General features: G+C 44.2%; 1 protein-coding gene across 1 annotated transcript in view; it reads right to left on the reverse strand.

Moving 5' to 3' along the window:
* Nucleotides 1-22,542, reverse strand: part of SLC25A33 (solute carrier family 25 member 33) — a 30,198-nt gene continuing 7,656 nt past the window's right edge. The window contains exons 2-7 of the mRNA XM_010813300.1: nucleotides 15,921-16,100; nucleotides 9,731-9,808; nucleotides 7,647-7,747; nucleotides 5,296-5,362; nucleotides 1,694-1,974; nucleotides 1-502 (exon numbers count right to left, since the gene is read on the reverse strand). Of these exons, the coding sequence (XP_010811602.1) occupies nucleotides 300-502; nucleotides 1,694-1,974; nucleotides 5,296-5,362; nucleotides 7,647-7,747; nucleotides 9,731-9,808; nucleotides 15,921-16,100 (910 nt within the window). The 3' untranslated portion in view covers nucleotides 1-299. The remainder of the gene's footprint in view (nucleotides 503-1,693; nucleotides 1,975-5,295; nucleotides 5,363-7,646; nucleotides 7,748-9,730; nucleotides 9,809-15,920; nucleotides 16,101-22,542) is intronic.

Below are 22,542 nucleotides of genomic sequence, written 5' to 3' on the forward strand. Positions count from 1 at the left end.
TTTATACTTAAATTAAATACCATGATTTAATTTACTGGCTGCTTAATCCTGTATTCTCTTAAGTTAAAAAAACAAACACAAACACCAACCAAAAGTAGTTATAATTAACTGTTAACGTTAATGAATTTAAACCTTCCAGAAAGCATGAATCCAAAAGGAAATGTCCAACAGGTGATGCGAGCCACATATTCTATGGCTTTCCTGTTTCGGTCTCAAACATTCTACATGTCAATGGAAAAAAAAAAAAATTCTCTAGGGTTTCTCAGTTTTATTCTTCTAGAGCACAGTTTTCTGGCCTGTTACTGAGCATGGTCTTCTAACAGGTACACAATTAACTCGTAGGTAGACAACACAATGGCAGTGTTTGGTATCTGCCGGATGAGCTGGGCAAAGAGTCCTCTATAAAAGGCCAGGTAGCCTTCTTCCCGGAAGACCAGCCGAGCAGTCTGGACGAAGGACTTGTACTTGCTGCCCTCCTCCCGGAGCCGCGTCCTGATGACTTCTGCAGGAAGAGACACGCATTTCAGGCTATGAGCGAACTGAACTTCCAAAGGGTGCATGGAGAGACAGCAAAGCACCCAGCTTTACACACGTTAATGTGCAACGGTGGCTCTTTGCCCTCTCAGCTCCGTTTAGATGGGGCAGCCACACAGACCATGAAGAGTTTTTTTCAGAACATTTTCTAACTCTAGGAATTGGTCAATTGTCCCAAGACTTATGTATACTTCTAAGGGGTAAGAGTGCCAAATGACTTCTAAAGGATTAGAAAAATAAAAGTTTCATTTGAATGAGACAATTTTAAGACAGTTTATCATTTTCTACTCTTAAGTAAACGCTGTCACTTCCCTGGAGGCCTAATTTATATTAAGTATAGTGAGTGGTATCTCCAACAAGGCTTTCTTCCCATGTACTCCCCAACTTTCTCCTCTTACTAGGATCCTTCTCCACTCCATCCAGCTTAAAAAACCACCTCCTCCTTTCTCAGAGTCTTGCCCACCTGGCCCGGCCTCACCCTGCCCCCTGTGGCAAGACACCTGGCACTGCCCGTCAAGCGGACTTCAGGGCATGTGACGTGGGGAGTGGCAGACCCCCTCCCCAAGAGCCCGTGGGGCTGCTCGGTGCCCCAGCACATGACGGGGCCTGAGTGGCCTGTTGCAAGTTGGCCGTGTGCAATGCCACAGCTGACCGTGCAGCAGGCGCTGGAAAACAAAACCTGTTTTTCATGGCACAATAAACTGAGCTGTTTTTTTAAAAAGTAGTTCAGTAGAACATGAGGTCTATTATGAATTCCTTACAAAATAAACTTACCCAAAGTAGCTTTCTTCAGCATTCCATTCAAGGTGGAAGCTGAGAGAATTTTTTTTTTTTAAAAAGCTTGGCTCCCATATCATTTTTTTTTGACGAATTTTAAACAAAATCCAGATTTCTTTTGTTTCTTTGAAAACATCAGATGTTCCACAACACGCGGCTCACATTCTGCTGAGTGTTGGCCACAATCAGGTGGAGCCAAGGAAAGCAGAGCCCCCACCGCCCGCATGACCTGCACGCACGAGCTGAAGCCGGCTGTGCTGGGACTCAGCTACCTTGCATCACCCGCTGGTACCTGCATCTCCATTTGAACCCCAGAGGCCTGGGAAGTACTGACATACACCAATGGCCACTATACCGCGCCTGAAGGCCAGGCAGGACCTACCGTGGGGGTAAGCGACACAGGAGGCGCATCCCTTAGAAAGAGCAGCAGCTGCCATAAGTCCAAAAAAATTTGTGGAATTTTTCTCAGTCCCATTTGTAGAAGAGGCTAACGGAGCTTCTTTCAGATACTTCTTTAAGCTTTCATAAATAGCAAAACAGATGATGGTTTCCGAAATCCCAGCATACGAGGCAGTTAATCCCCTGTAGAAGCCGCGGATGCCTTCCGTCTGGTAAACATAGCGGGCACACTGGAGCGTGTTCATCTGCTTGGAGCCTCGCACTCTGCACAAAGGAGACCAATGACAGGCCGTCACGCCACATGCTGAGGAGCCTGCCTGCTGCCCCTGAGTCACAAGGATGATAAAGAGAAAGTACACGGGGAGGCGCCATAGTCCTCCTTGGTCTGGGTTTGGCTGAGTCCTGTCCACAGTGAGGCCAGGCCCATCAGCTACATGGGGCCACAGGCCCACAGGATGGCACGAGCATCTGTCCCAACTCGCAGACAAGTGCTCAGAGTCTTCGATCTACCTTTGAGAAGAGCTAGATGGAAGGTGTTCACCAAAGAGGAAAATATGACTGTAATAGAATCAAAACCATCCATGTGTCTACACATGCAGACGGATGGTACACAGACTAGATTGAAAGAGTCGTGAAGGCAGTAAGACATGGGGAAGTGCTTAAAGTGGAGAGCAAGGTGAAATTCCATGTAAAGTACAATTATAATACAAACACACTTTAAGGAAACACTGAAGGAAAATCCGCCAAGAATCTCACAGGGTGGTAAGTTTAAGTGCTCTTTGTTACCACTGTGGTCTCCAAATGCTGTTATTTTGACTCTATTCTTTCTTTTTTGGGTTCTTATCTGGCTGTGCCGGGTCTTAGTTGCTGCATGCAGGATCTTTGGTTGCGGCATGTGGATCTCCGTTCTGGACCACAGATTGAAACCAGACCCCCTGCATCCGGATCTTGGAGTCTTAGCCGCTAGACCACCAGGGAAGTCCCTCCATTATTCCCACATTTGTAAACTTATAAACACGGAAGAAACTATACAATAACTAAAAGGCCTTCAGCTTGGATGCTCCTGCCCCACGACAGGAAGTTTTCATAAACTGCCTGGATACACACAGAATCCCTGGACTGGATAGCGTTCACGCTGGGCACACGTAGGAGACCCTCCTGTGGGGGAGCAGATCAGTGCACTGGGTCCCCCCACTCCCGCCCCCTACCTGGAATGACCTTTGTAATGCAAACGCAAGCACCCACTCCCCTGTTTACCATCCTCTCACAAGGGGTCTCTCAGTCTTGGCACTACTGGGATTTCTGGGGCTGGACAGTTCTCTGCTGGGGGTAGTCATAAGTGTTATAGAGTATCTAGCAGTCTCCCTGGTCTCTATCCACTAGATACCACCTAAGCTGTGAGAAACAAATATTCAGACGCTGCCAAACATCCCCTGGGGACAGGGCCCTGAAATCCCTGCTCTAATAGCTCTACACTGCCTCCAAATACAGCCGAGTCCAAGCTCCCGTTCCTCCCCAGGGCTTTCAAGGATGCGGCTTCTCCAGCCTTATTTCCCTGTACCTCTCTCCTTCCCCAGCACATTCACATGCATGACACACCCCTACTTTCTGCTGCTCAGAATGAACAAAGCTTCCCTGTCTCCAAATTTGCTGCACACCCGAGTCTCTGCCTGCGGTACCTTCACTGCCAGTGCCCACTGGGCTTCTGGACACAGGGAGATATCCCTGCCACAAAAGTCCCTCCCTGGCTGCCTCCCTGCACGTCCCATGCAGACTGCATCAGGGACTCCCTCCCACCCCCCAGGGTCCTGGAGCACTGCTGGCCCCTTCTCCCACCAACCTATAATTCTCTCTATTTTCTGTGAAGCTGTGAGCTTTGGGAAGGCAGGGCTTGTGTCTTATTCTCTGCTGTTTCTGCTGCCACTGGTGCACAGGAAAACATGCAACAAATCCTCGTTGTTGAGGGCTCTGTCAATAGAGCCCACCAAATATAGCTTTAAAATGTCCTGAGCACAGGTCATTACCAGGCAGATTTTAACAAATGCACATAAAGAAGGATCTCAGCTGACCAATGCATTTATCCTCTGCTAAACAGAAGTGATGTGAGGACACCGTGTGCACGCTTGGAAGTAACTACCCAGACGCTCTAGGAGAGGACTGGTCAGGATGTCGTAGGACAAGAGCTTCTTGAGGGTTCTATTCCTAGTGAGGAAGGCAGATTCAAGGAGACCGAAGCAAGAGACCACATGACATTTTTTGAAAACTGCCAAGGACCTTGAAGGTTAAGCTGAGGAGTTGGGATTTGACCCTGACAGTAACTGACATTCATTGAAGGCTTCTGAGCAAGATATCTCCTCTAAATGATTAGACCTGGTACATTTTAGAAGGTTCCTTCAGGTAGAACGGACAGGGAATGTCAAAGACCCACTTCAGAGGCTACCCGGGTCATTCGAGAGAAAAATAAGCAAAGGCAGAGCCCACCTCCATTTCTAGGTGGAGCTCTTGCTTGCTCTCTCCCCTCCTTTCTCTATAGGTAGCTGAAGGTTAGACTGGACTAGCTGGAAGTTTCCAGCGCCCCACACACATTTCTAGGCAACCTAGTAACAAAAGGGTACTTAGAATCCTATCAGAAAACACTGTTTATCATCATCATCACTGACTTGAAATTACAGTAGTTACTGGGATGTTCCTTGATCTTGTTATTTAATATACTAAAGAAGTATATTAATATATTGTAACTTTTAAAAACACTGATAATTGTATTTCAATAATTGGTTTTCATTGCTTTTAAAAATGTCATTCTAGGGCTTTCCTGGTGGTACAGGACTTAAGAGTTTGCCTGCCAATGCAGCAGACATGGGTTCCATCCCTGGTCCACGAAGATTCCATGTGCAACTAAGGGGCAACTCAGCCTTCGAGCCACAACTGTTGAGTCTGTGTGCCTAGAGCCCGAGCTCCGCAACAAGAGGAGCCACTGTAATGAGAAGTCCAAGCACCCCTGCTCACTGCAACTAGAGAAAGCCCACTTGCAGCAATGAAAACCCAGTGCAAAAAAGAGAGAGAAAAAAATCATTCTAAAAAGTGCCTGTAGGCTTCACTAGAGACTGCCAAAGGAACCCAGAGCGTAAGAGATGTTAAGGATCCCTGGCTACAGTTTTGAGGGAGAAATCCAGGATGTCTGAGGGCCTTGGGAGACTAAAATGCCCCTTCTGAGGCTTTGGGCGCTGCTGTTCTGGCACCTTCCCACAAGAGAGGCCATTAGAGCACAGTTCACAGCACTCCACCTGGGGGCGGGGTCTCCAGGAGCAGAGACCCAGGACTACCCCGGGGATCAGGGGCCACACCTGAGCGAACTCCTGACATCCCCTTGTGTGTTATTTCTGCTGGCCTCTGTCTCCCCGCTGAGGCTTGGCAGTATAAACCTCAACACAAGAGAAGTTTCTACATAAGCTTATATGCAGATAAAACATAGATGGGGATGGTTAAGGATGCTATAGGTCTCACTCTACAACTGGAACTGGCAGAAGAAAAAAAACCCCTGAGAATTCAAGTCTTACATTAAGGAAGGAACAAGTAAAAACTTACTTCCGTTCTAGCTGCATCCGGGTTTTAACCATCCATATAGGGTTCATTAAGGAATTCGTGACAAAAGCTGGAAGAAACAAAACAAAACAAAAACAAATAGAAAATGTTATCACCGAACAGATCCAATGCTTATTAAAGCCATGTCTTCCATATGATAAACCTTGAAATCAGGCTTTCAAGGCTTAATAATAAAAACGGTAAGAAGCAGTTCCATTTCCACGCAACAGATGGAAAATATAGTCCCCTAAAATGTAACATCTATTGGTAATACTGAACTAAAGTAAATCTCAATTTTCTAGAGCCCTGTCCATGGACAGAGGAGCCTGCAGAGTCGAAAGGGTCACAAAGAGGAGGGCACAACTGAGCAACTGAGGACGACTACTAGTCCTTCCAGACTCTAGCTGGTGCTGTTGGTATTCCTGTTAATGTGATTCCTATGGTGGTAAATATGAAACTATTCTGAAACTCAATTGAAAGCATCAGGTCCAGAAATAATTTGTTTTAAAGAAATTATGATCTAATCCGACAGAATGCCTTATATTTAACTTAAAATAGAAGAAACTAAATCTCCATTTACCTGAATCCAAACTTAAGACATTCTGATATCTGACTGATCATTTTAGGAAATCGACATTTTAAGATTGGTCTGCCTATAAGAACCATCTTTAAGTCTTCTCCATTTTAATGTTGTTAATCTCTCTGCTGCTGCTGCTGCTGCTAAGTCGTGTCCGACTCTTTGCGACCCCATGGACTGCAGCCTATCAGGCTCCTCCACCCATGGGATTTTTCAGGCAAGTGTACTGGAGTGGGTTCCCATTGCCTTCTCCATCAACCAAAAAAGCAGCAGTATCGTATATCACTGACCTGACACACAGCAAGTCCTCTGGAATATGTCATCCCTTTCACAGTCTAAACAGATTGATAACATGACCCTAGACATGCTTCAGTTGTGTCCAATTCTTTTCGACCCTGTGGACCCTGCCAGGCTCCTCTGTCCACGGGATTCTCCAGGCAAGGATACTGGAGTGGGTCGCCATGCCCTTCTCCAGGGGATCTTCCCGACCCAGAAATCAGACCTGCATCTCTTACATCTACCTGTACTGGCAAGCAGGTTCTTAACCACTAGTGCCATGTGGGAAGACCCACGCAGATAGTCTGTAGTTCAACAGGACCTACTGTATAGCATGGGAAACAATACTCTATCTTGTAATAGACCATAAGACACTGAATCACTCTGCTGTACACCTGAAACTAAAACAACTTTGTAAATCAACTACACTTGCATTACAAAAAAAGAAAGAAAAGAATGCTACCAGGAAGGAGGGGAAAAACCAATTACAGCAACATTAGCTCCTTGAAACAGCAAATTGAAGATTATTAAAAAAACAAAATTTCCCTTCAGATCCATCTTATTTACCAAGGGTTTCTCTAAGTTAATTTGTCAAAAGTTGCAAAACTGGTGCCCAGCTTTTAGTTTACGGCTAACTCACTATTGGCTGAGGCAGTGAGGCACTACACTCCATCCCTCTGACCTCCCTGCCAGCTCCATATCCTGTAAACACCTTTCTTGTGAAGCATCTTTGCTAATGTCATTTCCATTTTCCATTCCAAGAATTATCTGTAACTATTCAGATGAATTCCTAGTACTTTTATTTGGAGGAACAGGGAGAAAATGGATACATACAATTTAGAGGTCAGCAGAGGGTGGAAATTTTTCATAAAATGTCAATTTAATTCTCTAAAATACCTTTCTATTTAAACAGACATAAACTTTATATCGAAAATGGCATGGCCTTCTCGCAGCAATCTACAACTGACATATTTCTGCCAAGTATTTCCTGGGAGAAAAATCTTGTTGTGAATTTTCTATGGTAGGTGGAATGATTCCCTCAAAAAAGAACAGAAACGACATCTTATCTATCACCAACCCTGCTGAACAAACCCCACTTCAAGCCCCGAGTCCTCATCCAGAACCCAGCTGCGGAGGACAACTGTACACAGGGTATGCCAGACACCTGGGGGTCACAGAAAAGCAGCTCCAAGTTTAGAAAATGATGTGATGGATATGAAAACACACCAACATTCCTTTAAAAGATAATCACACTGACCACCAGCACGCATGAGAACATGTCAGTCTTCACATGTCAATCTTAAGGGAGAATAAACGGAAGCAAGTTACAAGCTGTTCTCATATACTCAGATTTTATCAATTCTAACATAAAGTTTCAGAAAAATGAGTTCAGGTGCAAAAGAAGCAGAGAGCTAATTTTTAACTCCTGGAAAGAGGCTTTCTGGCACAACCCACGCTTAGGGAGCTGAGACATTCATGAGCACTCACTGGCCTAACACACCTGCAGAACCAGCCGAGAAAACGTGCACGATGTTGCTGTTTGGCACGAAGACGCCATTGAACTGCTCTTTGGCTTTGGAGTAGCAGGCGAAGTACACAGCCCTGTCAGAGCAAAGAGAGAACACGGTCAGGACATCTTGGGACACTGGCTCCATGCAACCTCTGACAAACTCAGGAATATGCAGAAGAGGTTAATAGGTAATCGCAAGCTTAACCTCATCTGGGCTCAAACCAAAACCTGCTGCAGCCGCCCTGGGGAAGCTCCCGCTTGTCCCTCCAGAAAGTAGTCTGTGATGGTCGAAGTGTCCTAAATAACTGAGGAAGACGAGGTTTTGATAGTATACATATGAAGTCCATTTACATTCTTCATTCTGGATAAATGCCAATCCTTTTAAGCACCAACATATATTGTAACTGTTAAAATGTATAATACATTTCCAATGTATATCACATGTGTCCTGCCTTACACCATAACGAGTGTGTCACATGTAATTTGAACCTTTTTCCTGATGACTCGGGACCACATAGGGACATGTAGGCTGGCACACGTTTCCATAAAGGGCTCCCTCCACTGATGCACTTCCTACCCCAGAACGGGACCACTGGAAGGGTGGCACTCCCTCCCACCCCGCCCCGGCTCTTCAGTCTCCTCTGCCTGTCTGCTTTCCCCTCGTCTGTCTCCTCCCAGATTGGGGCTGAGGAGCAGAGCCTGCTTGTGGTTTTCCCTGCTCTTCACCAGCAATGCCAAGGAAAATGGCCTTCTTTTTTTCCAGCTGGCCAATGGATCAATTACAGAATGTATTTTTCAACCTAGGATGCTGACTACTTATCATGATTGTGTTATAAAATTGTCTTTTGTTTTTTTTTCTAGGTCCCAACTATTCTAAATGGGTGTGGTGGCCAAGACTCTATATCAGACTGACGGGCATTACCAAGTTAAGCACTGTCCCCAAGTAGAATGACTCTGTGTTCTTCATCAATTACATATATGCAGCATGTCTGTGTACTCTTAATAATGCGTGCCCCATATAATCTCACAGGCTAGTACTTGCTTTATTTTCAATAGATCACACACACACACAAGCTACGGAATTCTAAAGGAACAAAAGGGTTTAATAAGAATCTGCATATTTATGATATCCTCAGGAAATCTGTGTATAAACTGGAGCACTGACCCGTAAGAATTCAAGAAGCTTTTAGTCTTCACTTCATATAAAATGACATTCTCATTTTTGTTGTAAAGATCTACTGTATATGTCGATTCATGTAAGTGTCCTAGCAGTCACACCCAACTCCCCTTTCCAGAAGGCAATTTCTAGAAGCAGTTTCTTACCTGCTTTTCAGAGATACATTGCCCCCACCCCTCCACACACAGAAACATTCATTCCCTTTCATGTCCACACGTGTGTATCCTCTGCATCAGTCCTGCCCAACAGAACTTCCTGCGGAGCTGGAAATGCTCTACGCCTATGGTCCCGCAGGCAGGAGCCACTAACCACATGTGAACATTAAATACCTGAAATGTGGCTGGTGAGACCAAGGAACTGAATTTTTAATTTTAATTAATTCAAGTAGCCCCATGTGACCAGTGGCTATTGTATTGAGACAGTGCAGCTCGATGTGTTCAAATAAGCTTTAAAGAGAATTAAACCTTGTAACAAAACTGGGGATTTTAAAAAATACATATAAAGTAAAACCTAGAAGCCTTTAAAATTCCTTCAGATGAGTGCTTCCAGATGCAAATTCTGATGTGGGTCTGAGATCCTGTCATTTAAATCAGCTCTTTGGTGACGCCACTGCTGCTGACCACACACCACACTTAGGAGGAGCAAACAGAGAAAGTTCTAGGTGATGGGAGCAGAATAATTTTCAACTTAAGAGTACAACAACCAAGAGCCTCTTTCTAACACATACACATTGAGAGACATACCAACAGTTAACACTATTTCTATGCATCAGATGCATTTAGGATTCTCACACAGAAAAAGAAACTAGTCACCTAGCAGTACTGCCCCTCTGGTTAAGGAAGGACTTGGTGCATTACATACTGTATGTTGTGGGCTAGCTGAAAGGTTCATTGCTTACCTTGATGGTGCAACTCCAACCAAATTTGGACCCAAGCCTCTAAAAAGTGACCTTGGTCCCTCCTTCTCCAAGATTGACCTGAATAATAAGAAAAGATGTATCTTTAAAATCCTTAGGCAAGGGCTATGCAAAATGATAAGGGGTCAATCTTCACATTAGCTCCTTGAATAAAGAACAGAATGTTTACAAACCCCCTGAGGTCTTATCTGATTATAGTACAATACGGAATCAAAAGACTGAAGAATACTGCCTTCATACTACAGTGAAAAAACATGCTTCAAAAGCTCTCTTGTCCACACAGGAGTAATGTTCAAGGTTTGCACAACATATGGGCATTCTTGCAAGGCAAAAAGAGCACTTGACAGGTATCACAGAATATTTTCCTTACTAGCTGGTATCAAATCCAAGCCTTGTAAGTGACCCCAAGGTGCACTCTTGTCTGCAAGGCCCAGACTAACTCTGGTCATGCTGAGGGTCGCATGAGGGTCACTAACTCTCTGTTCACCACACTAGACACCTCACTACAAGTACAATGCACATTTCTTTCTTCATGGCATCTGGGGAAGGTCAAAGCAGTGCGTTTCAAATGAAACCTGGCCACACAATGGAATAGCATTTGGTAATAAAAAGGAGAAGACTCCTTGGACAGCAAAGAGATGAAATCAGTCAATCCTAAAGGAAATCAACCCTGAATATTCATTGGAAGGACTGATGCTGAAGCTCCAATACTTTGGCCACCTGATATGAAGAGCTGACTCATTGGAAAAGACCCCGATGCTGGGAAAGGTTGAGGGCAGGAGGAGAAGGGGTTGACAGAGGATGAGATGGTTGTGGCATCATCGACTCAATGGACATGAGTTTGAGTAAACTCTGGGAGATAGTGAAGGGCAGGGAAGCCTGGCATGCTGCAGTCCGTGGGGTTGCAAAGAGTTGGAAACGACTGATCGACTGAACAACAGCAACAATAAAAAGGAAGTACTGATGACTTACACAAGGATGAAGCTTCAAAAAACATTAGGTTAAGTAAAAGCAGACACAAAAGGCCGTATGTTGTATGATTTCATTTAGATGAAATAATCAGGAGATAAGCCTATAGACAGAATAGTGGTTGGTTGTCTAGGGCTGTGGGTCTGGGGATGGGGAGTGACTGCAAACAGTGAGGGGATTCTTGTAGTGGGAAGGAAAACGTTCTAAAATCAAACTGTTGTCAAGGTTGCACAAAACTCTATGAACATATTAAAACAGGTGAACTGTATGTATTTAGTGGGCAATCATCTGGTACGTGAATTACATCTTTTTTTTTTGTATAATAAGGTTTTATTAAAGTATAAAGGAGATAGAGACAGCTTCTGACATAGACATCAGAAGGGGGCAGAAAGAATACCTGCCTGCCAGTCTCTAGCTGGATGTTACGCAGTTACTAAGTAAAAGTACAAAGCTGCTCAGTCGTGTCCGACCCTGTGCAACCCCGTGGACTGCAGCCCACCAGGCTCCTCGTCCACAGGGTTCTCCAGGCAAGGATACTGGAGTGGGTTGCCATTTCCTTCTCCCGTGAATTACATCTTAAGTGCATTTTGAAAAAATTTTTAATTGAATTTATTTTTTTATTTGGCCAACCATTTGGCATGTGGGATCCTAGTTACCGATCAGGGATCAAACTGGTGCCTGCTGGAGTGGAAACACTGGACTGCCAGGGAAGTGCTCTGAATTACATCTTACTAAAGCAGTTAAACCAAGAAACCCAGAGACTCACTGAAGAAGTTCTAAAAGATAAAAGAAATATTGGCAGTAACAGTTTTCATGTTTTTGCTCTTGTGCTAAATCAATCACTTAACAAAAGATAAATGATATAACTGGAATACAGACTGCAGATTAGTTATATCAATATTAAATTTCCTAAATTTGAAAACTGTACATTTTCAGATGGTTCAGGAAAAAAAAAGTATGTATATAGAGCAAAAACAGATAAACAAATGTGGCAAAATGTCAAACACAAGAGCCCTGGGTAGAGTATAAGCAAGGTGTGTGCCCTGTTCCTGTCACTTTTCTTTAAGTTGGAAATCATTTCACAATAAAAAACTTAAAAATGAAAAAGCTATAGGTCATAGGTTATAAAAATACTGAGCTCATCCTAACACTCTAAAGGAACTACATGTTTCACTGCATTTTCACACTGGCCAGGACCAAGGCACTTGGTCCTTAACAGAATTTGGTGTTTTCAACTTTAAATTCTTTACTGTTAACTCTTTCTCCAAACAGGATTTAGCTTAAAAAAAAAAAAAAAAAACAAACACGCTCTCTGGAAAAAAAACTTCTCTCAAATAACCACATCTTGAAGTGACCTACATCTCATAGTATAGTATGTGAAAGCTTTCAAATGGTCAATACATTTAGAATTTCTTCAAGTTTAGGCTCTGTCTGTGGTCCCCACGACTGTTCACTGTACCGCCAGCCCTAGGAATCACTTAAACACAATTAAGGGCGTCTCTGGCTCCAGGAAGCTGGGAGCCACGCATCTATAATGCAGTGGGGAACTTGTGTCCTCGAGTGACTCAGTCCTTTTAAGAGCTGCAAAAAGGCTGTCTCCATAGTGATGCACATTAACAGTGGGCAAAAAGTCAAATCTGTTACATAATTCAAACTTCCAACCTATCTGGATGTTTACAAAACTTTTCTGGAACAATCAAGTGCCTACTATAAATGGTACTCCTCAGCTTCAAAATAAAGCATGTTTAGGGCCCAGACTAAGTTTCCCACAGTCCTATAAGCTTTCATTTAGGAAAGAAATGCAGAAGGAAACTCGGGTCTTGTCTGGAGTGTTTTGTTCTCTTCCTTCTTTTAGATCAGACTATGCATACCACAGATCAAGCTCCAAGACAAAGTTCTGAGCTGAAGCCATCAGCTTTTAAAAGAAAAACTACCTCACTAACATATTACTTTTCACATTAAAAAGGTACTTGAAAAAACAAAGTACCTGAAATAGTTTAAAGAATAAAAGTTTTGAATGGAAAAAAATTTTTTTAAAAGATTATGTCCTAAAACTTTTTAAGGCAGATACTTCAATAAATGGATTATGACCCTTTGGCAACTTTAACAGAGAGAGCCTAATTGTGTTAACATCTTGTCTTCAAATAACTATATTCAAAATATAAAGGTAATCAGTGCTCCAATGGAGAATACCTTTTCTCTAATAGATTAACCTGAGACATAAGCAAACACTGATTTGTATTTTGAAAAATAAAATTCCTGTAAACAAATTCTGTTTTCTGTTAAGTCTTTAAATGTAGCACTTCCTGGAAGAGTAAGACTAAAAATAAGCAGCTTAGTTTTAAATGAATAACCATCTGACTATAGGCCAGGCTCCTCTGTCCATGGAATTCTCCAGCAAAGAATACTGGAGTGGGCTGCCATTCCCTTCTCCAGGGGATCTTCCCAACCCAGGGATCGAACCTGGGTCTTCTACCCGAGGCGGATTCTTCACTGTCTGGGCCACCAGGGAAACCACCTGATAAACCCAATGGCTTCTAATTGTGAGCAGATGACCTTGGTGGGCTTTGTGGCGGAGAAAAGGCCTGGATCCCTGCTCTCAGTTCACCACTCCTAGAAAAAGAGCCTGCTCAGTAGCCCCTCACCACTGCTCTAGTCTAGGGGTGATTAGTGGAGGAATCAGAAAGCACAGTCCAGTAATCCAGGCGGGTGAGGGGCGGGGGAGGAAGCAAAAAGCAGTCATCTTCTGTTAAACTACCCTAGAAGACAGTGCTGCTTACACTGGTGCACTATCTGATGTAAGTACTGGGTAACATTCTGCTTTCAGAACTTGTGACAAGAAGCAACATACATGTACCCCAAGGAGCACATGTGCTTTCTCCAGATGAGAGTTATACAGGGTGACAGCCCGCCTTTTTGCCTTCATTACCAGGAAACTCAGCTATAAATCTTATGTTTAAAAAGCACAGGAAGCAGGTATTATGACAGCAGCTAATACTGGTTATTTGCACGGCAGGGGGAGGAGCGGGTGTCACGCTCTTCATAGTCAACATCCTACTGATGCGTCACGTTCTCTCTGTCCTGCATTCTTGCCGTGTGGCAGGCGGCATTCTCAGAGATTGGGGACACCTCAGTCGACAGAACAAATTGAAGCCCCTACCTCTGGGGAACTTCTGTTTGCAGGGGGCCCCCGCAGGGAGAGAAAATAAACAATATAAGTCAGTACATTATACTGCACGATGGACAGAGGTAAATGCTGTGGATTAGAAATAGAGCAGGATGGAGAGAATGTGAAGGAAGGGCCTGGTTTTCAATAGCGTGGTCACTGCAAGGCCTTCCTGCAAAGGGGACAGCTGAGAGGCAGCCATGCAGATAATGTCCAGCAGAGAGGCCCTACTGTGGAATGTTCCAATGTTCTGGTCTTTTAAAGAGCCAGAAAGGAGGCCAGTAGAGCCAAAACGGTTCAGGAGGGAGAAATTCAAGGGGGCAAAGTCAAGGAGGTAATGGGAGGGGTCCAGGAGGCCCCATGGGCAGCCTCAGCTTTTACTCGGAGTGAGGGCAAAAGGATCTCCTCTGCTTTGCTGAGAACAGCTTGGGGATGGAGCAGGGTACAAGGTCTTCCGCCAGGCCAGTTAGGAAGGTGGCTGTCTTGCATGCGGTGTGGGCGCTGTTCGTGTGTTTTAAAAGACGGAGAGGTTGGTTTTTTTTTCGGTTTACATTTTAGTAGAAGATGTGTCCTAACACACTTGAACTAGAGAAACATTCCTATTTACCTTAGGGGCTTGGCCCCAGTGACACCCGCGACTTCCGGGTAAGAGGTCCCCAGTTACAGTAAATAAATAAATCTACTAGTCATGCGAGATTGGCAAGTATGTAAGAGGAAGTTCACCTTGGATGTTAGCAAAGCTGGCAAATTACCTCTGTTTCACTATGTCCAAAGCCCTTCAAGTTCCTCAGAAGCGAGGCATCACTGGAGACACTGCCAGTGACTAGACTTACTAAAGGCGAACGGGGAGGGTGTCTTCAGAGCTGGTCTCTCTCCTTACTGACAGCAAAGCACGCCTCCCATCTCAGTGCCCCACCTTTCCTGGCCTGCCCCTGACCTTCTGCATTTTGTGTCTCCACAATCCTTCTCAGCATTCAATTAAAAAAAAAAGATTTGCCTCGAGTCTTGGCTATCAGCGACCTCTTTCTCTAGTTGGGACCTTGCCCTCAGCAGCTGGTGCCTGAATTACCCAGAAGTCGGCTTTACAAACAAAACGTACCTAAAAATAAATTAAGCACTTTCAAATCCATTCTACCTTATCTAAACTGTGACTGAACTCTGCCCCAAATTCAAAGTGTTGTCGTTATGAAGACAGAGCATCTCCATTTTATTGCATCTTTTTCTAACGCTTCCCCACTAAACACCCACGCTGGTACACAGCTGTGTCTCTCTTGAACCTGCGCTCTCCCAGAGGTCAGCTTTAGAGCTCTGAGTAACACGTGGAGTTCACAGTCAGTCATCATTTTAAAGTTCTCTTTTAAAAGCACAGGGTCCCCGAGCTAAAATGCAGACATTGCCCAGTGCTCTTCTGAATTTCTGATTTTGCCTTAAGCATAGAGACTGATAAGCCAAATTCAACTTAAGAATATTCAGCGACTTGGTAAGCAAATGAAATATTTTACTACAGTAAAAACAGATAAACTAGGTGGGTAGGCTAGGTATGAAACAAAAATTGTAAAGACCAGCTTACTAAACATATATTGTAGTTTTTCTATAAATGTAAAATTATTTTCAAATAAAAAGTAAAAAATTACAACATTTTGTTTCCATATTACTTCCTCTTAAAATATTCACAATACTTCTCTTGTGCAATTTTAAAATTCATTCTACAAGCCTCAGAGCTTCTCACTAGCACTCAAAAGACTTGGGGCAAGAGCAACACTCTGATGTAACAATTTAAACATGGATTGTTTTGAGTTTGCTTTGTTAGGTTTACTTTAACTGTCCCTGGATGGTGATCACATGCATGCTGGAAGCCCTGAGGCCAAGAGAGCAAAGTCAGAGTTAAGATACTGGTACAGATACCTAGTTCTTAAATTTGGTCACAGCCTCTACAAACAGAGCATCCCATCCGATGGGCCGGATAAACATCCTGCACTGACAGTGTTGGGGGGCGGGGGTGCGGGTGGCATGAGGCCAGAACCGGACTGAACTTACTTCAGAACCTGTAAGAGTCCAGGCGTCACTGACGTTTGTCTCACCACCCCAGCTCCGCTGATGGTCCCCAGATGAACCTGAGGATAATAGACTGTCCGAAGAGCTAATCTTGAAGACTGCAACCTTGTCTTAATGACTTCTAGTGGGCAAGTGAAAATAGCACCAACCGTGCCCCCACACCTGTAAGAAAGGAAATCACAACAGGATCAGAAAAGCTATACTGAGCTGTGCATACACGAAATGGGAAATGGAATTTTTCTCTATTAAAAAAAGAAAAAAAGGTACTTATGTTCATTTCATAATTAGAGCATATCAACAGGGTGGGACAAACGGAGAGAGCAGCATGGAGACATGAATACACTAACATATGTAAAACAGAGAGCCAGTGGGAATTTGCTGTATGACTCAGGGAACTCAAACCAGGGCTCTGTGACAACCGAAAGGCGTGGGATGGAAGGGTTCAAAAGGGAGGAGACATATGTATACGTATGGCTGATTCATCTTGATGTATGGCAGAAACCAACACCATACAGTAATTATCCTTCAATTAAAAATAAATAAATAAAAAAAACTGGTTGAAATCCCAGCAGCTAAAAAGATACCACTGCTAACATGTTAGTACCCCCTTCAGGGCTTTTCATTACTGGCTTTTTAACCTCACATCCTTTTCTTCTTATCTAGATATTTTGGATGTCTTTCCATGTCAGTATATATACACCCACATCACCGTCATTTGCAATGGTTGCATCCTGTTCCTATCTATCAATGTATAATATTTTAACCTATTTCCTACCATTAGATGTTCACCTCATTTCCAATTTCACTCTCATGCTGCAATGAATATTCTAGAAAATTTATCTTTTCACAGTGAAATAAAAATTATTCAGGTATGCTACTGTTTTGAAAATCAGTGTTTACTACAAGTCAGATTTTTATTAAAATCTGACTAATTTGGACTCCACTGAAAATCAAACTAAAGCTTACCTTTTAATAATGAAGTCTGTGTGTTTCACTCAGAACTAATCAATTCATCCTCCAGAATTTCACTAGATGCACTGGCTCTGTGGGTCAGAGTTCCCTTAATGATCCTTCACAACTGGTTCATATAAAAATACTACCTGAACTTAAAATTTAAATATTTTCACCTATTTATCCTAATATACAGTACGTCAAGGCTGTGATTGTCACCCTGCTTATTTAACCCATATGCAAAGTACATCATGTGAAATGCCAGGCTGGGTGAATCCCAAGTTGGAATCAAGATTGTTGAGAGAAATATCAACAACCTCAGATATGCAGATGATACCGCTCTAGTGGCAGAAAGTGAAAAGGAACTAAAGAGTCTCTTGATGAAAGTGAAAGAGAAGAGTGAAAAAGCTGGCTTAAAACTCAACATTCAGAAAACTAAGATCATGGCATTCGGTCCCATCACTTCATGGCAAATAGAAGGGGGAAAAGTGGAAACAGTGGCAGATTTTATTTTCTTGGGCTCCAAAATCACTGCAGGGTGACTGCAGCCATGAAATTAAAAGACACTTGCTCCTTGGAAGAGAGCTATGATGAACCTAGAGAGTATATTAAAAAGCAGAGATCTTACTTTACCAACAAAGGTCCATCTAGTCAAAGCTATGGTTTTTCCAGTTGTCATGTGTGGATGTGAGGGTTGGACCATAAAGAAGGCTGAGAGCAGAAGAATTGATGCTTTTGAACTGTGGTGTTGGAGAAGACTCTTGACAGTCCCTTGAATAGCAAGGAGATTCAACTAGTTAACCCTAAAGGAAACCAACCCTAAATATTCATTGGAAGGACTGATGCTGAAGCTCCAATACTTTGGCCACCTGATGTGAAGAGCCGACTCACTGGAAAAGACCCTGATGCTGGGAAAGACTGAGGGCAGGAGGAGCAGGGGGTGACAGAGGATGAGATGGATGGATGGCATCACTGACTCCATGGACATGAGTTTCAGCAAACTCCAGGAGACAGTGAAGGACAAGGAGGCCTGGCGTGCTGTAGTCCACGGAGTCGCAAAGAGTCAGACACGACTTAGCAATTGTTCATGAAATAGCTATTTCTGTCTTTTCTTAAACAATAATATCCATGAACTGCACGTCTGGTGGGCTGGGTCTTGATGACAACATTCCAGTACCACCAGTCACAACGGTTCTTCTCTCTGGAGAAGATCAAAAACTCACGATCAGAACCTGCATCGTATTCATCTTTGTATCCCTGGGATTAAGATTCACAGGTTCACAAACAATATGTGTTCGTCAGAAGAGGGATTACTAAACTGCCCTATAAGGGAGCTAAATGTTTGAAAATAGCAGTTAATGTGTACCTTCTGTCACAGGCCGGAAGGCAGCAGCTGTGTACTGTATGTTCTTGTACTTGGTGAGAGCACAGTACCGGCCAAACAAGTGGTTCAATAAAAATGAAACAGCAGAGGCATCTATGATTGGGAAAAGCAACAAGAAAGAGGAGGGACCTGCTAAGTCACTTCAGTTGTGTCCGACTCTGTGCGACCCCATAGATGGCAGCCCACCAGGCTCCCCCGTCCCTGGGATTCTCCAGGCAAGAACACTGGAGTGGGTTGCCATTTCCTTCTCCAATGCATAGAAGTGAAAAGTGAAAGGGAAGTCGCTCAGTCGTGTCCGACTCTTAGCGACACCATGGACTGCAGCCCACCAGGCTCCTCCGTCCATGGGATTCTCCAGCCAAGAGTACTGGAGTGGAGTGCCAAGAGGAGGGACAGGCCTTGGCAAACACAGAATCTGAAAGTGAGCTACCTGACTCAATGCAGGTGTTAAAAATCTGGAGGCAAACCCAGCCCCTCAGCCCCCAGGACAGGCCCTGAGGTAAGGCAGCATTTTAAAATCAGAAGCCTATAGTTACATATAGCAAGTAAAATCCTGCTAACTCAAGAGCTACATAGACGCTATCAACTTAAATTACACTGCTGCCACTGATGAATGATTATTTTATGACAAGAATTCAACCCTCCAACAATCCTAGTAAGGTAGCATTGTTTAGCTTCAATTTACCACAAAGAGCCTCAATGTCAGAAAACAGAGAATGACATACAGACTAGGGAAGCAGGGAGGAGAGGAAAAGAGCCATTTGGAACTATGTAGGTAAACCTGCCTTGAAATCATGATGGTAAGTATACCCTAAACTGAGCTTTCACTGCCAAGTGCCTGGATTCAATCCCTGGTTGGGGGACTAAGATCTCACAAACTGTGGCAAAAAAACAAATGTAACAAAACAAACAACACAGCTGTCTCTTTACCCAATGTTTGCTGAACTGCGGCCAAAACCCATTGAACACAAAGCAACCTAGAGGATATCTCAACCAGAACAGGAAGGGAGGATGGCAGGAAGGACTTGACCTGTGGGTGGGACAACCATCATGCAAGCTCCCGATTTTGCAGGGTGGTATCATCCTGACCTCACAGGGAACCTGGGTCTCGATGAGGTTTATATACTTTCTCAAGTCACAAGTGCCTAAGTGTCTCAACTGAAAGCCAAATCCAGACCCTTTGTCTGCAGAGCCTTGTTTCCCTCTATACTAAGGTATCCCCTCTGGGAGTATTACAGAAGAACAGGTATTTATATACAGTTTGTTAAGCTAGTTCACACTATTTGCAATTCACAGTTAAGATGGAAAATTGTCAATTAAGACAACTAGGACTTATAACTTTAATGTGTCTTTCAGTATGAAGAAAAAATCCTGAGCCCAGTTGAATGTTGGTTGATATAACATGCTCCGAGCACAAAAATATATCTAAAGAAAATGGGATATAATAGCGTTTTCAAAAGGGAAAAAAACCAAAAACAAAAACCCCTTCCAAACCTGTATCGATTCACATAAAATAAATTGCTCTTAATCTATTACAATAAAAACTAGGTGATGATTCCATGTTGCTGAAAAAAAAAAAAAAAAAAACAACCCCAGAGCTTGCGGTAAATTCTTGCATCAGAAAGTCAACAAGTTCCAATAAGACACTGTCAACCACCTTTGCCTTGTCCCCAGGTCAGCCGTGCCTCTTGCCTCGGCCAAATGTCATCTACACGGATGCCACCAGTCAGAGGACGGCCGCAGAAGTGCTAAGCAAACACCTGCTGACAGCGAGCTGGTCACCTCCTGGGCGGGGGTGGCAGGCCACACTCGCTCCACAGCCACCGTTCTGTATGTTACACACGCACGTGCCCAGGGCAGAGGGCCGGGTGGTGAAAAGACCCCGGCCTCCTCCAGGGGCAAACTGAGGGTCTCCACGTGCCTTTTCTACAAGAGGGGTGATACCGCCCGCCCCACGGCATCCCAGGAAACATACACAGCGCTGGGAAAGCACTGCACACTGGAAAGTGAGTGCGGCAAGAAGCAGCTGCTCAGTACCTAAGTCCCTTCTCATCTACCAGGAAAAAACACTTAAATGAAAAATGCCCAAAGGACATTTAATTAGTCTTACATTACACTAAATTGTCCAAAAGAAGATTCTTCCCGAAATTTAAGACATTCCAGAGCAGAATTTTAAAAACTAATCTGGGACTTCCCTGGTGGTCCAGTGGTTAAGAATCTGCCTTGCAGTACAGGGGACATGGTCAGGGAACTAAGATTCCCACATGCCTCAGGGCAACTAAAAACTCGAGTTCTGCAACTATCGCACGCCACAGGTTCAACTGCTTTTTCTTTCTTTATGAACCAAACACACAGGACATTCATCAGTCTGAGGAGACAGTAGACAAAAGGAATCAAAATACTGACTTCTCTGAGATTGGCTTTCCAAATTCTCTAAAGATATTTAACGAGGTTGGGTCCAAAGCACTTAGGAGTACAACAAATTATATTCTTTGTAGAAAAAAAGGCCCTGTCAATTCTCAATTCTTCAATGCAAAGACCTTCCAAGTTAGCCCAGCTCCTCACCATGGTCAATTACCCAGGACGAAGCCCCATCGACAGTGACTCTGCTGAAGATATTAATATTAACCGAGCTTTTCAGGAATCTCCAGTCAGAAAGGGTGGAGACATCAGCTCCGTCTGCCAGTCCTCCCCAGCCCTTGCCAGTACTTCTTTTCAGCTGTTCTCCACCGAATCCCACCTCTCCTGTCCTTTCAGTTTTTCAAATTTAGTCCCCTAGAACTTCAATCTCAAATCTGATTCACAACTTGCCCCTGCCAGCTAGACTGAGGGGACTTGGTCTGCTCTTTCACTTTTTCCCCATTCCCATCCTTTTAGGGCTCTCTGGGCACAGGTCTAGGTCTAGCTGAGGGTCCCCTGGCTACGTGTTATGTATACCGGTGGCCTCACAAATGTCATGAGTCTGTAAATGGTGTGCAGGCCTCCTTGGGCGCTGCTTAATTCCACCAAGAGCCCCATCACTGAGAACCCCTGTGTTCAGACACCAGCAGTCCACCCCCCACGCTCCTTTTGGCCTGAGAAACTTGCTGGCAGCACTGGGTGTCTTTCCTTCCTCTGGTCCTCATACTCCTTGACAGTAAGCCAACGGGGCCCACTAGTGTCCTTCCACGCCCACCACGAGGCAACAAGACTGACACTTGGTAGGAAGTGACCCCAAGCCCTCCCCAAGCACGCCACACAGGTCCCTTCTCATCCTGCTGGCGCTGGCTGATAAGGCGGCAGCCTTCCCCTTGCAGGAAGCCTCTGGACACAGAACAAGGTACCCACATCTCAGCCTCACAACCTGCCTCAACCTACAGCACAGAGCAGTAGGGGCTGGTGACAGGGATGGGAACAGTGACGGGCACAGCCTCTCTCAACACTCCACAGGCCACAATGCTGACATCTATAACCTATAGCCTTTCTGCTCTGCGTATGCAGCCTCGGATGCAGTGGTCAGTGGCTGTCCTCCTTTTAAGTCTCAGAGTAGGTTCAGCTGAGGGCCCGGGTAGCCGATGCTCAGACAGCAGGGAAAGTCACACTGGACCTGGAGTTTCATGGTGACATAGTGCTGGCCCCACACAGTTGAGCAACTGACTAATTCCGACTGGACACCCGTATTTTAGGCCACTAACCTCCACAGTGGGGGAATGCTCTAAAAGGCACGCACAAAGATCCACGGCATATAGGAAGAAAGTATTACAGCCAAAAATAAAATTTCATTGTATTTAGAATCACCACCATTTAACTTCTATTTTGTGTATATGTTTTATAACAGGTATAGAATTAATAAGTTAATATAAATATACATGGGGATATGCACAAACATTTTAATCACAGGCTTGTGTGATCAGTCTGAAGACCACTCTTCTAGACCAGTGGTCTCAGCCAGGATGCTGCTGCCCTGGCTCCAGTGACATCCTGCAATGCCTGGAGACACTTTTGGTTGCCGAAATTGGGGGAGGGGTTACTAGCACCTAGGAGCTGGAGGCCAGGGACGCAGCTAACATTCTACAATGCACAGGACAAGCCTGACCTCTAAACAATTGTTTGGCCGAGCTTGAGAAACCCGGCTCCAGATCAGTAAAATGGACAGTGTGTGTATTTGAAGGCGGTATAACCAATGCGGAGTACTGTCCCCAGCATCCATTCCTGCTTTCTCTGTCCCAAATTTCTTAAGTCATATAGTTTGGACAGGCTTCCCTGGTGGCTCAGCTATAAAGAACCAAC

The sequence above is a fragment of the Bos taurus genome, chromosome 16 (genome assembly GCF_002263795.3).
Source record: "Bos taurus isolate L1 Dominette 01449 registration number 42190680 breed Hereford chromosome 16, ARS-UCD2.0, whole genome shotgun sequence".
Classification (NCBI taxonomy): Eukaryota; Metazoa; Chordata; class Mammalia; order Artiodactyla; family Bovidae; genus Bos; species Bos taurus.